Source organism: Cydia splendana, chromosome 18, assembly GCF_910591565.1.
Source record: "Cydia splendana chromosome 18, ilCydSple1.2, whole genome shotgun sequence".
Taxonomy (NCBI): domain Eukaryota; kingdom Metazoa; phylum Arthropoda; class Insecta; order Lepidoptera; family Tortricidae; genus Cydia; species Cydia splendana.
In genome coordinates this window covers 7,674,668-7,689,951 of record NC_085977.1, presented here as the reverse complement: position 1 = coordinate 7,689,951, position 15,284 = coordinate 7,674,668, and the positions used below count along the sequence as shown (strand labels likewise).

At 39.1% G+C, this 15,284-nt stretch overlaps 2 protein-coding genes and 1 long non-coding RNA gene across 4 annotated transcripts in view; 2 read left to right on the top strand and 1 right to left on the bottom strand.

Annotated features, from left to right (window-relative positions):
• Nucleotides 1-15,284, top strand: part of LOC134799486 (uncharacterized) — a 458,421-nt gene that overhangs the window by 9,085 nt on the left and 434,052 nt on the right. The gene's annotated exons all lie outside the window — the stretch shown is intronic.
• The window catches only part of LOC134799462 (ETS-like protein pointed), a 179,512-nt gene that overhangs the window by 151,837 nt on the left and 12,391 nt on the right, over nt 1-15,284 (bottom strand). For both annotated transcript variants that reach the window (XM_063771864.1, XM_063771865.1), the window contains exon 2: nt 2,820-2,955. In XM_063771864.1, coding sequence (XP_063627934.1) covers nt 2,820-2,945 — 126 coding nt within the window. In that variant the 5' untranslated portion in view covers nt 2,946-2,955. The remainder of the gene's footprint in view (nt 1-2,819; nt 2,956-15,284) is intronic.
• Nucleotides 10,269-12,743, top strand: LOC134799478 (ATP synthase subunit d, mitochondrial-like). The gene is made up of 3 exons (XM_063771887.1): nt 10,269-10,464; nt 10,765-10,983; nt 12,326-12,743. The coding sequence occupies exons 1-3, from the start codon at nt 10,346-10,348 to the stop codon at nt 12,531-12,533; spliced, it is 546 nt and encodes a 181-aa protein (XP_063627957.1). The 5' UTR covers nt 10,269-10,345; the 3' UTR covers nt 12,534-12,743.

Sequence of the window (15,284 nt, the reverse complement as noted above, 5' to 3'; positions counted from 1 at the left end):
TGTCTACGGATAGCGCTCTACTGGCGCTAAGGCGCTTCGCCGCACGAAGAGGATGGCCGAGCGTTATGTATAGCGATAACGCAACCTGCTTCAAGGCGGCATCGAACGAGCTGCGCGAGGCCTACAGGCAATGGCTTCCGCAATTGCAACACTACGGCGTGCAGCGACGAATGGATTGGAAATTCATTCCCCCCGGCAACCCATCTGCAGGCGGAGCTTGGGAGCGAATGGTACGCACCGTGAAGACAGCGATGCTCTATACCTTCAACACTAGAGCACCGAAAACCGAAGTGTTCGAGACTCTACTGGCAGAGATCGAGAATATCGTTAACAGAAGGCCGTTAACACACGTGAACGTCGACCCAGAGAGCGAAGAAAGTCTCACACCTGCGCACTTTCTTCTACTTCATAACGCTAACTTACCTATGATTGGCGCTTACGAGGAAAACGACAAGCGACAATGGAGGGCTGCCCAGGCGCTAGCAGACCACTTCTGGCGGCGCTGGACCAAGGAGTACTTTCCACTGCTGGCACCACGCAAATCATCCGACGACGGAGGGCGACAGATCCAGCCGGGAGATGTTGTCATCATTTCTGAACCCAACGGACCACGCAGCGTGTGGCCTAAAGGAGTCGTCGAGACCGTCTATCATGGACCCGACGGGAGGGTTCGCTCCGCAGACGTCAGAACGAGGCACGGGACGCTACGCAGGCCGAGCTGCAAGCTGGCGGTCATCGCGTCGCAACCCATGCACCAGGAGTCTTCGACTGCGGGGACAAAATGTTAGCGACGCTGCGACAAGACGCGGATAATTATAAGTTAGATTAAGATCAAATTCGATTAAGACTGTATTCTCAATAAAGATTTATTTGATAGGTAGGGAAAACCGCGATTAGATTGTCAGTAGTCATAAGTATTCAAAATATCCGTTATTTAACTCGTAGGTTCGTAATAAGTTTTAGGTCACCCAGTAAGTTAGGAAAAAACATGGTTAAACCTATTTCCCAATTCCCAAGTAATCACTATAAACTTAGTAAAATAATGTAGGCTCTGTCATTGGTTAACCAAAGAAAGGCGGATCAAGACAAGGAAGTCTCAATATGAAAGGGACAGAATGACCGCTTCTCATTGGTCGGCCAAATTCGAGCTCAGCGCTCCGATACAGCGTAATTTTCACTTAGAAACATACACGTTTCATTAATTAATTCGTAACCTGTTAAAGTTACATCATAACAATATTTGTAGATATTATAGGTCGTTAGCCTAGTCACCTAGTTAGATAAGAATCATAAGGCAGTCACAGGTAGACAAAGGCCTGCGAGTCGGCAAAAGGGCCATAAACCATCCATTGTATTCATTTCGGCCGCTTTCCTATCTATTGTAAGCCAAGTCGTAAGGACTAGTGAACTTGTTATCGTTTGTTTTTATAACTAATGAACGTAGTTAACTATTTGTAATAGTTTTAAGTCAGTAATTAATCGGATGTATGTAATATGAGTCGCAGAACGATAGCGGGATAATGAAAATTCACCCGAAAATGACCGTATGACGTAAGCGACCAATCACAGGCCGATTAATTCCGCGAATTAAGACATGATTTTATCTCCCTATCGTAGGTGACTCTCTTTCTTGATTTTTCGTATAAAAGTAAGACGGAACCGCTTCGGATCGTACAGTACACCAGGAGCAGCCGAAAAGGAAAAACCAAAAGGAAGAAAACCAAAGGAAGAAAACCAAGGAAGACCTGAGGGATCCGAAGCTGTACCGCCTAATCGTTGTAGGAGTATTTTTATATTTGTACCGCGTAATAAAAGTCAGTTTTTTAAATCGTGTAGTTTATTCTTTATCGCGAGGCGGTTGAAGATATTCGTCGAGGGCTTCGCACATGGGCATCTAGTAGGCTGGGGCGACTGCGGTTTCGAGCGAGGCGCCAGTAGACCAGTTACCTTCTCCAACTGCTATCGTCGGCTATATTGGGCGTTGAGAGTTCAATAAGTAGTAAGCTGTAATTACCTGCGAATATTGTCTATACTTGTCCGAGAGGGTACGGAAACCGACAATTTATTCCTACCCACAATCCTGTCCAGAAAGAAACCGGCCGGAGAATCGCTTACTTATTAGGTATCCAACCGGCCTCGGCTAGTTTTCTAATATGACATCTTTACATAAACGAACAACTTTCCTTGATTTTCCTGTCGTTTGTTATGCCAAGATCAAGGTTTGGACAGGAAACTGATTGAAACCTTAGTTACCTACTAAGGTAGGTAACTATAAGGTTAGCACTGTGCCACTTATTCCTGTGCCAAGGTGCTTAAATACTTACTTTATCGTTCAGTAAAAGACAGTTTTCCGAGATTCTATTTCATGAGAAGACTATGCCCCGATTGCCCCACAGTGTTATATTTCAGAAAAGGTATTATCGCTTACTTTAGTTAGTTAAGTTTAGTTGAATAGTTTACCATGTAGTTGTAGTTAGTTACCTATGTACCTAAGGAAGACCGGTGTCTCCCAACACTAAGCATTTATTTTGCTTACAGGGAGGCTCCATCCCTTTGATCATTTGTACATGTTTTTATTGAATAAAGAATTTTGAAATATTTTTTTGAATTTGATTATTATTGTCCGCTGCTGCTGATGTAGATATAGTGCATCGTAGAACGGAGTTTGCCCATACATTGTAGGAATGTTATGTTTCTAGGTCCTGTGCCTCGGTAGGGACGGTGGCCTCTCGTAGAAGGCGGCCTCCTCCAGGCCGTAGTCGGTCCCGCTTTCCCCCACTTCATCACGATCGGCCAGAGAGAGGTGATACAATACTTACGAGATCCAGGCGGAGGCTGAAGGAAACGTGCTTGCGCGGCGGCGGCGCCAGCGCCGGCGGCCCCTCGTAGAAGGCGGCCTCCTCCAGGCCGTAGTCGGCCTCGCCGTCCCCCCACTCCAGCTTCATCGTGCTGGGACTGCGAACAAACCAATACTATAAGGCTTACAGTTCTATATTGTCTGACGAGTCACTCTGACCTAATCTAAACTGTGATCGTCTAGGGCTCTAGGCCGTCTAGTGTGTGTTGCATTAGGTAATAAAATATATGTATCTGTAAAGAAAATATCATTTTGTCAAATGTATATACATATAGTTCATATTGATTGACATCCGAATCTCTAAAATAGTCATCTTTGTTTTATTCACTAGATGTACACAAAGTTGGTCTTGTGTTTTATTTAAACTTTTTAGTAGGCAGTAAAACAACAATGACAAACACATAAACAAAAGATTTCTAAATTTATTGCCTTGTTACCTGTTTACCACCTGAGCATAACTGTACAAATATAGAAGTGAATGTGCCAATTAAGCAAATATAGTTTTGCTATAACACAACACATATGTTACTATGCCAAGTGTGAATAAAATAAATAATATAAGTATAGGTAGTATCGCATAAACATCATACCAGGTGTAGGGTTAGATCATTCATTCATATAATTGATCATATTCGAAGATCTTATCTCATTGACGTAAGGACTAAAATGGTCATTAATAATGTGGCTTCGTTGTCACAATAGTTCATTCATTGATAGTACTATGTTGTTGTTGCTCATCCATGTTGTCGTAACTCAGAAAGGAGAATATATTGATTCGACTGCAACTGGTAAGTCCGATGTGACGATATAGTTTTTTCTTTCGTGGAAAATGCTGCACGTATTTTGTTAGGGGGACAATTTTAATATGTATATATAGTAACAGTACGTAGTTTATGTTAATATTTACCTACTTATATTGACGTAACATATAATATAATACACATATGGACAAGTTTAGAGGAACACAAAAAGAAAAAAGTTTAATTACTAATTTTGAAATTACTCACTTTAGGTGCTGTAATTAATTAAACCTTTTTTTCGCGTTCCTCTAAATTTGTCCATGAGTACCTAGTTCATCTGGGCAACAGAAGACTTCGCCGTATTCAATGCCGACTTGAAGAGTGCTATGATTTTATATTTACTTGTGTCTAGAAAATTACGAAATACTGGAGCTAAGACATGACACATCCAGGCGTGGTGAGTACACCTAGATTCCGTATTAACACACCTCCTATTTAGGAATTGAGGAATTTGCGAGCAATCTATTTAATCTTCAATATTGAACGTTGTAAGTATTGGATATTCAACGTAAATGATTTAAAAAATATATAAAGTCCATGTCAAGCTTTCCCACGATACGTCAAAACGTCCAATCATAAAGAAGCCTTCCATTCGAAAGTCAACGCGTAGAATACTCTTGCACCTAGCAACAGTACGGCTTCAGTAACCGCAAGGAACCTGTTCCGACGGCCTATCTGCTGTATTTTGTCTTTTTTGTCCACGCCGTGAAATGCGCGGTTACTTGGTTACTTGGTTTGTTACGATTGATTTATTTTTGGATCGACGAACGTCAACCAATCTTATCTTAGGAAGCGTGCGTGTCTACCGTGCACTAAATAAGATCTATTTTTACGTCGCTTTTTAATTGCAACAATCATAATTATGGCAGTTTTATTTGAGTGTCGTGTTGACTGATGACGACGACACATAAGAAAAATAATAAGGATCTATAATCTCTTCTAATTTAGAGTTCAAAAGAAACAGATTATAATATCCCAAAACCCTTCTCTGAAACCATCAAAGCTGAAGGACTTACTTTTAAAATGTAACGAGTTGATCCGGCGGAAACGGTTTCCGAACGTCTTTTTAAATTATCTATTTTCTGTCGCGTTAGGAATTAATGAACCCTTCGGGTGTATAATTAAGGCTAGCGTTCGCGTGACTAATAGAGGGTTGAGCGTATTTGTAATTTGGTCTGGGTTATACTACTAGCGGAGAGTGTAAGTATGTCGTCGGGATTGGGCGCAGGACTCGCAGGAGTCGTGTCGTACGCCAATATCCGCCGGATACGACAGTGACACCGGCGCGTGATTGTTCTAATTGAAACGGCGTGTCGATCAGCGCCGATTTGTTCGGAAGGGTGAGCCTTAATAGCTGGAGCTACTGATTTATGATTATTCTCGTTGTCGCTAAGACTATAGTAGCGTATAAGGGTCATGAAGAAATGTTGGTTCTATATACTGTCTTTTTTCTGATAGTTAAGGACTAAGTTTTCATAATGTAGCTTAAAACTAGTACAAGACCGCAGCATGTGTATATAATATTTCAATAGGTAAATTTCAGTAGGTAAATTTCGGATGAGAAAATCTTGCCAGATTATTTAATCAGCCAGAATATTGAGCAAGTTATTTGGTTTCCTAAAGGCGTTAAGCTCCTTGATTTCCTAATGGCGTAGTTCATTCTAACTTGTAACTTATGTTTACTAATGTAACGAGTATGGCTTTACGAGAGAACTTTACTAAGTGATATTATTACTTAATGGGAAAGTAAATTTCTCTAGGGGAGAGTGGGTAACAGTGACTAACGGGTAACAGTGAATAAAATGCCGCTGTCCGTGTATTTACGCACACAAACACTTTGCAGTGGATAAGTATCCACTGTAACCCACGTATATTTGTTCTTTACACTTCGCTAATTACTTTATATTTTCTCGTCTTTTAGGTTACAAAATGTCTCGAAATAGGACAAGGAAGACTAAGATCGGACTAAGAAGCTGTTATGGATCACAACCATTCTAATTCTGTAATATCGTCAACTGCTCTAGTTCCGTTAACCGCAACTCCTGGTGAAGTTTTAACTCCTGGGGCAGGGCCTTCAAAAGCTTTTAAGAGCCTTTTAGATATTAGAGGATTACCTAAAGCATGCCCAAGAAAAAATAATAGAAAGCCAAGGAGGAAATGTAAATCAATGATAGCTACAGACACACCTAATAAGAATGAGATTGAAGAACGAGAAATTGCTAAACATTCCAAGAAAAAAAAGCAAGCAGTAAAGAAAAGGACGACCGTCAAAAGGAGTGTTGCAAAGTGATTCATTAATATAATACATTTAAAACGATACATTAATATAATGTTCACTCCGAGGAAGAAGGATCGTTTGCAGAAACAGAAACTGATTTTGGTATCGTTGATCGAGAATGTTTCGGACAGTTGCCGACTTTATCAAAAGAAGGCAATTTTGTCCTAGTAGAGTTTAAAACAAATAATAAAAAGGTTTTCAACGATGGAAAGGCGTTAAAAGATGCAGCAAATGGGGAAACCGAGATAAGTTTTTTAAGGAGAGATTCTACAAATGGGAAATATCGCCTCCCAAATGTCGACATAAAAATGTTTATGCCTAATCCATCCTATTCGGGACAAACAAAAAGGCAGCAGGGGTGTTATACCTTAGATTTAGGTTTTTCTGGAATAGATATTCGTTCACAATGTTTAGCTTCATCATTCATGCTAATTAAAATTGAAGCATTGTTTTGATACTTTAATTATAATATTAATATAATTATTGTTCATTAAATGTAGTTTAAGACACTCTGTTCTAGTGTAAATTATTAATAGTGATCTTATGAATCCAAATGATTAATAAATAATATTTGTTAATTGATTTTTTTTAAATAAATCCTGCAATAAATCACTGTGACCCATGAAGTTCACTGTACCCCAAGGGCTTATCCAAAGTAACCCATGCATGGGTTACAGTGGATAATTTCCCATTTATAAAAAAAAATACTTTTGACGAAAATCTATGGCTGTTAGAATGTCTATCGTGTGTTTTTTGTGTACCCTGATAGTGTTAAAAAACAATGGATTGAAATGCTAGGGCTAAATGTACTTAGCTTCAGAAATATTGGGCTTCAAACAAAAGTGTATCCACTGTTACCCACTCTCCCCTACCTGTTTTTCTGATTTTTAAGGCAGCAGAAGCTTAAGCCCAAGGAATGAACAACATTGGTTTTATTAATTCTAAAAATGTGATTACTATCACAATTTAAAGTATCGCCTAGTAAAACAGGCAGCAATAGAAATAGTTGTATTTACATCGTAAGTAATCGCAAAGTTGGGCAAAGCTCGCCCACATGCACTATCGGGCGCGATAAGATAAACCTATCTGTCATGTTCCGCGACTACCATTAAGTTGTGCATTGTGTTTCCACGAATTTTCTGGAATTATGCATGTTAAACGAACATCTTTGTTTGGAATTTTAAATTTCTATGGAACTCGGACATGCATTAAATGTATTTTTAACTACCTAAACGGATCGCTCGTTATCATTAAAATATAATACCCACACTTAGCTCTACAATAGTCCTAAGTTAGCCCACGTTAAGTTTTCATGTTAAGTGAAGTATGAAGCTTATAGGGATACGTATGCATTCTTACCTTACTGCCAAACAACTTTGTGCAAAATTTGCGTAGCCAGAGTCTATCTTTCAAACTGTTTCTAGATATGTATGTACTTACTCGTCGTAAGCCTTTTGTCTACGAAGAAAATGCATGGGTGTTCTGTTAATGTGGGTACGCGGAACAAACCATTTATTTTTTGATGAATTGAGAAGCTTTTAAATGTGTTAGACTTTAGAGCAATCCGAGAAACTTCTAAAGGCAAAGAAATAAAGTTACTCTTAGTCAATCACATCTGCACTTGACTATGTAACTCTGAAGCTTACAATATGCTTATCATTTCGTATGTAAGAATAGAAAATAATATTTAAACAACACAAAGTTAACGGAGACAATCGTGAGGCACTCTGCTGCAACAGTAACTAAAGTAACTTAAATATCCAAGCCTTAGGGCTGATTTAGACGGCGCGCGAACTCGCATGCGATTTTAGTTACATTGCGGACTGTTGGTTACGTTCCAATTCAACCGACCGATCAAAAATCGCAATGTAATGAAACTCGCATCCGAGTTTTCACATCAAAATGAGCCCTTAATAAACGCATTTCTCGTCGATTTCCAGACACATGGACCAAATCACACCCCCAGGGCAGTCTGCCAAGTTGCCAACACGCGGTCGACAAATTGCTGGGGCACAGGCATTCAACGTATGTTAATGTACAGTCGGCTGCGTTTATTCGGGGACCTTATATTATTAACGACATGGAGACTTTCTGCTGTAGATGCCGCAAGCCTCCTAAATGCGCAAGGTATACATACAAAAAATAGAAGTTATCATTACTCATATTTGTACGTATTATAAAGATTCGTTGAACTTTGCAAAAAGCTCGCCGATACATTGGCGTGACGTTCCCAATTTTCAGTTCAACATAATATCATAATGTCCAATTTACTTCGTGTTCCAGATATTGAGACACGTACGCGCCATAAAGAAGTCACGGTTTTGATATTTTATCTTGTTGACACATCGCTTTCAAGCTTAGAGGATATAACCAAACGGAGCAGTCATTAACAGGCGTTCCCCTCTGTCGAAAATAGGCGGCCAATGGTCATACACATCGTATGGACTGACGTTTATATGACATGGCTATTTTTACGTTACGTATACATTTGACGTGCCCCTCTCCCGCAAAAATAGGCAGACTGTTTTGTACCGAAAATTACAGACAGGGCGTCTCCATTTGGTTATATCCTCTAACTAAGCTTTAAAGCGAAAAAGTTTTTATAAAAAGCTATTCGTGAGTAGGTATGTCACAAGTTAAATGTTAGGTACCTACATAGTGAATTTTGGCCGAGTTATTTCCAAATTCAACTTATTTTATTCCAGGCACTAGGTGGTTTATAAACCAAATAAACCAATGAATGTATAAACATATAATAATTAATAAGCAATTATACCAAACAATTATCGATCGCAAAATGTCCATCAATCATTTAGTGTCAGAGAGAAATGAATGCATTTACACTCATCAAATCTTATCTTTAATCACGGGACAAAAAAGTCAGAACTAGATCATGTAGGCCCGCAAAAAGAAACTGGCCCATCGATTTATACATCGTTATAAAAAGTGGCCAATATAAGGACGATATGTGTCTCACAGTGGGCGCAGCACGGTTCCATTTTTATCGTCTATCACTATGCGCGTCCCTTTCGCACTTACGTACTTGTTAGAACGTGACAGGCATGGTGACAAGGGATAAAAACGCGACCGTGCTAAGCCGCCAGGTCTCACTATATTGGCCCACTGGGCCAACGCGCATGTAAATATGATTTAATTAAAAAAAGGCACCTGTGGAGCCTGGTTGAACGCTTCCATTCGACTTCGACTGATATGCCCGCAGAACGTTTCCAAAGTTGCAAAATTTCCACATGGAAAATTTTCGGATACTTATATGAATCCAAATTTCCATTTCTATAATGAAAGTTCTATCTTTATTTCCTGTGAAATTTCCTGGAACATTTTCATCACTTTGTAAACTTTTCGCAACAGTTAAAATGCCTATTGCCGCCGACTGTACCGCCATAAGGTTCCCGACCTACAGAACTTGAACCTGGCAACATCAGCCTCACGCGATATTGCATGCTCCTTAATGTCTTCTGCGTCGCGTGGCGACTAATCGATTCGTTTATGCACTGGCATAGTGAAAGCTTTCCAGGTAGTTCAGGTACTGCTCTCATATGGCTACGATGTCTGTGTCTGATAAATTTGGTTCGGTATTCGGGTGCCATTTATAAGGGAATTTACCCTACCATACTAAAATTTTTGCGTGGTCAGACAACGCGTGACTATAATAAAAATAAAATTATAAATACATACATACAATTTGTGTGAGCTCTGCTCAGCTCTCAATATCGCACCATTCTTACACCAAGGCTGTATACTACTTCGAATAAAATATAATGAACTAATTACTGAGGTGTAAACGTTTTGTGTAACAAATTGCTTACCTTTTGGAGACTGTTGTTAAAGTAATAAATGTGATAATAAAAGCATTATTATACGTTATCTATTGCACTATTAAGTATATCATTAGAAGATACCCGAGAATATATTTATAGAATATTAATCGAATATTAAATCAATGATATAATATGACATTTACAGCAGATAGACAAGTACTCATATTCACTCATATTATGATTGACAAGTTCAATAATGTTCATAGAGTTGAGATACATTTTGGAAGCAAACTTATTATCACTTGGTGCACTATTTGTTGCAAACTCTCATCTTTAAGGTCAGTAACGGACTTACAACCCCTCTGGTGTTGCGAGTTGCGAGTGTCCATCATGGGCGACGGTAAACCATATATATAATACTACTCTTTGCGGTAAACACCACGCCTCCAATATTTAAAAAAAAAACCTTGTTGCTCAAACACAACGCAAGCTAAAACCTCCTTGCTCTGTGACTTGTTGTTCAGAATTGTCATACCAATTAATGACATCCCGAATTGTCATAAATTGCGAGTCATAATTATACACAAGCTTTTTACTTTCATTAATTATTAAGTAGTCAAAAGCACGGAACATGGCCAAAAGATTTACCAAACCCTCCATTAATTGGGTAGAATTAGAAAAACTAGTACCACCTGAACAGAAAGGCAACTACTTGGCTTTCAAGGGAAAATCTGATTCCTATTTTAGGAGGTAAAGTGCTGCAGTCTTTAGTGAATGCGAAAGTTTGCTCGTAGTAATCATCACGTAGCAAATAATGAGGTTTAAGATGGATGACTAATAGTTTGAGGTTGAATGATCATTGGCAACTAAGTTTTTGTTCTAAGGTGTTGTAGGCACACGGGGTTGGGATCGTACCTTGGGATATATTAAATAATAAACTGTCTAAATACGTCCGATAATACAGTACCCTAAGTTGATCCAAATTTTTGCTTTTAAGTCCAACGATGGGTCGCTTCGAGATATGATAAAAATCTACGTCTTACTCCACAGAGTGCTAGCAAATCCACCCGAGCCACCCAAAATCGACTGGGCGGCATACCAGAAACTCTGCCCGCTGCCAGGCCTGGTGGAAGCGCTGAAGTCCTCCTACGAGGCTTACAAAGTGCCCGTCCCGGCGGACAGCCTGACGGACGCCATTGACAAGCAGTGGGAGGGTTTACAGCCGGAGATAAAGGCGTTCGTCGCTGAACGCCAGAAGGAAATCGACTTGTAATGGCTCCTCTACACGATGGGCTAGCGCTGGCCACTCCAAGGGACGCATTTATGCGTTAGAGGGAGCAAGTGATATTGCTATCTCATTCTATCGCATGGCTGCGTCCCTTGGAGTGGCCGGCGCTGGCCCATCGTGTAGAGAGCCATAAGAATTACATATTTGCATTATTTGCCCTAGAAAAATTTGATTACCTTGCCTGAAATGATAGATTAGCCGCTTCTGAGTAGAAGTTTCCCACATGACACTTTTTTTGTTTTATGACGTTTCCAAATATTTTTTTTAAAGGTTACTTACTACATTTTTAATAGTTCTTGGTTCTTGGATATTACACATACTTTTCAGAAGATATCTAATCGTTCAGCTGAATAAGCAATTAAAGCGCGTAAAAATACTTATTAAAGTTATTATACGGCAAAGCGTAGCTAATTATTCTTGCTTTTTTACGTTACCTAGGAAAATACTCTAAATTCCTTAAAATTAGGTGCCTTAGGAATCGAGTTCTATGGTCCCCTTGCCACTGTTAATTAACATAATAGTACATTGTGCAACATGGGGCGTAAGTTAAATGTTGCAAACGAGAGTAAGTTAAATCGCGACGGCTTGCCGGAGCGATTTATAGACTCGAGTTTGCAATATTATTACGCCCCGAGTTACACACAATGTTTTTCATCACACTTGCGATACTAAAATTAAGTTTAAAGACAAAAAACTGTTAATTATGGCACTAGAAACTTCATAACTCCCTAGGGAGAACGCTTTTTCTATAACTCCCGCTAAACCTGCGTGCAATTCTACATTTACTGAGCGAGTGTGATGAAAAGATTATTAAACCTACTAGACCAGATCATGTGCCTGTTTCACCAAGTGACAAAATGACAGGAGACAGTTTACAAAGATAATAATTCGGTAAATATTATAATACTTGTCCACTATCTTTCTGTCTTGTCAGGTGTCATGGTTAGGAAATAGGCACTGATGTAAACACGGCTTCTGTGCACAACAAACTATTCAACTTGCTACAAATACTCGTTTAAATGGTGGATTAATTAGTAGGCCCCGCCAACACTGGCCGGACCTAGTCTGAGATCGGTTGACGAGACGAGACTGCATAATTAATTACATTCTTATAGATGTGCTTTAATATATTTATTTTCTTTTTAAAAGGATCAAGGCCAAAGTAGAAATAACAGAAAACTACCTAACGTGATTTAGTTAAGTCTAAACTTCCTAAACTTTAAACGATCCATTGTTGTAATTTTGGCTACGGTCTCCTAGAAATAGCTCGTCGCTTCCTAGTAAAACTATGGACTAAAAATTAATTATAGCATATTTTAACAGGGCCACAAAGGGTATAAACAACATCAACTCTCTACCAAAGTTTGACGCGATGACCATGGAGATGGTCTACGACATGTACCCGGACATCGCGCTGGACCCGGTTAACCGGCCGACTTACTGGCCGCATACGCCGGAGGAACAGCCGGGCTATAGGACCCCAGAGCAGCGCGACTTCAAGCATTGGGATGTATTTACCCCAAAGAAGTAAAATTAGCTCTATTTCGGTGTGTATTATGCTTCCATGTTTAATTGAAACGAGTAGAGATAGAAATAATTATGCTTGCAGACGAGAGATAACTCAAGTTATTTTTTTTTAATGAGCTCAGGAAATATGATCACTCTTCTCGTATCATGTTGTTAAAATGTTTAGTGTTGTTGTCTTTAAAATTAATATTCTTTTTGAATAAACTAAAGTCACTAATAGACTAAATTGAATTCGCCGTACTTCACTTAACCGTGTTCCACTTTTTGCGGTTCTGCTCCGAGAAGATTTTCAGTAAACCAAAGAATTTATCGCTCAGTGTCCGTGAGACAGACACGTACGTTTCAGGTTTAACGACAGCAGTGTGCTTGCGGAGAAAATAAAAATTTACAATGAAAATTGCAGACCAGTAGCGCAGCAGTCCAAACAAACGTTTGATTTATTGTCTATGGCTGTGGCTCACAGAAAGGGCTGAATAAGTCTATATTTAGTTCACGTTCAGGGTCGCGGGGACGGCAAGCCGCGCTAAATTATGATTGATGGTGGGATTGAATTGCAGTGAGATTAATTTCTAAGATTTGTTATAATGTCGAAAAGCCATTCCTAACTAATTGCAGACTTTACGAGTATAATTATATGAACAGTGTGTAATACAAGTTAAATTAGGAGCAACGTCAATCGTACTTTGTTTAAACCTTTTATTTTGTCTTCTCTTTGGCTTTGAGTTTGCTATCTTCCGTCAAAGACAGGCTAAGAAGATTTATAAAGACATCAAAAATAGTTGCTTATTTCAAAGTGGTTATAAATGCTCGTAACGTTATTTCTTCGCATCTTTTTATTTCCCGATCAGGGTTTAAAGTGTAATTCTGTACAAACTAGCAATGAGAGCAGTCCAGAATAGATGCAAGCTGGATATCTAGTTATTAATACAAACTTAATGTGGATATTTCACATGCAATAGCCCGTTTGAATGGACGATGTGTGCTTGCAGTGCCAGACGCGCTTCCGAGAAAACTGTTTCTTAACTCGACTCAACACAGTACAAGTGTCTTGTCTTGTACCATGTAAGTAGTAAAATGCGGATTAATGCATGCATTTCAATTCCATTTTAAGCAGACGGGTTTAGTCATTGAGGGTTTTTAGAAAATATTAAATTGAGAGGAAAACGTAAACAAAGTCATTACAGATAAAAGCATATATTTAACATCTGAAACATCATGGCTTAATTTGTGAATTTAAGCTTCGAAAATTGTAGCATTTTTGAAAAACTGTGCTCGCTTGAGCTTTTCTTGAAGGGGTATCCCTAATATCCCTTCATAAATACACAGAAGAATTATGACTCCTTTTTTGGGCAAGATAGGAACCTTGCTAATAAAGTGTAAGTAAATACATTTTCATCGTATAAGATATGTATAAGATCTAAAAGATTTAAGCAAGATGCAAAATGACAAACAATGCTTGATTCTTTCAAAATTCTTTGACAAGAAACTATATTTCCAGAAAGTAGATTTTTTTCTACGAGTTTTCATGTGTAAGTAATTTTCCATCCGGTTTAAAGGATATTTTTATAAATATCTCATCCTTTTCCTCAGAAGCAAGCGTCGACGCGGTTCAGATCCGTCGGCAACGCGCGGATATCCGAGGCGACCGGAAGTGATTAGGGCCCAAGTCTAGGAATATGTATCTTTAGAACTTATTGTTAAGATTTCATGAGTTTACAAGTAATTGGCTCGCATGCAACGCCAACGCTTTCATAAATACTGATAATATTATTAGGTTTCATAGTTTTGTAGTTTGAGAAATATTAATATGTAGGTTCCTATTGTGCCTATTACCTACTAAATTGTCGTTCAACTGATATTTTGGTTGTAAATGTTTTGGTTGCCTGGCCTGACTTTCATGATAGAACTTTGGAAGCTTTCCAAATAGGAATCTTTGCTTGCAGCAACTTCGACTAAATCATTACATTATCCCCACATTCGCTCGCAATGAGCTTGACTTAACCCTATTCATTTTGGGTACGTGGTAATTACAATTACCATGTAGGCACGCGATTTGTTTACGAACAAGCCGATACTTTTAACCATGTGCCTATGCAAATGTATTTAAATCTTTCCGGCGAGAGCGTTTTCACTTTTCCTATCGCGTTTTGTTGACACGATACATTGGTGCACATGCACACAAGTGCGTAGGCGTTTGTGGCTCTGGTAGGGTGAGGGACCACCTGTTGCAGGCTGGCTATATTTAGCCCTCCCCTCCCTACCCTCGCCCATTCATAAACATAACTCGGTGACTAATGTGTGAAGCTGTTGAAATGCTAAGTTTAAAGCGAGGATAAACGCGGCCACTGACTGGATTGCGGTCTATTCAGGATTGCTTTCATCTTTTAATATACCTACAGAACAATCACGACCACTTTCTGCCATGACTGGCCAATTTTTCAATGAATTAAAAATATTGACATCACTATTGTAATAATGAGGAGATGGCGGGATAACTTTGACGCCTTCCTTAACAACTGGCCAGAAGAAGCGCCAAATCGGGAGTTATGGAGAACCAGGGGAGTAGCGTTTGCCCAGCAGTGGGACACTCAAATAGGCTAAGAGAAAAAAATGTAATAATACCTATACGGTGTATGCTGAAGAAACAACAAGGTCTTATAGAAGGAACCAGCTGTCACGTTTATGTAATCCTTCGAAAATTAAGGCTCCTTAAAATAACATTTTTTTACAGCTTAACTAGCGCTGTCTTCTATGT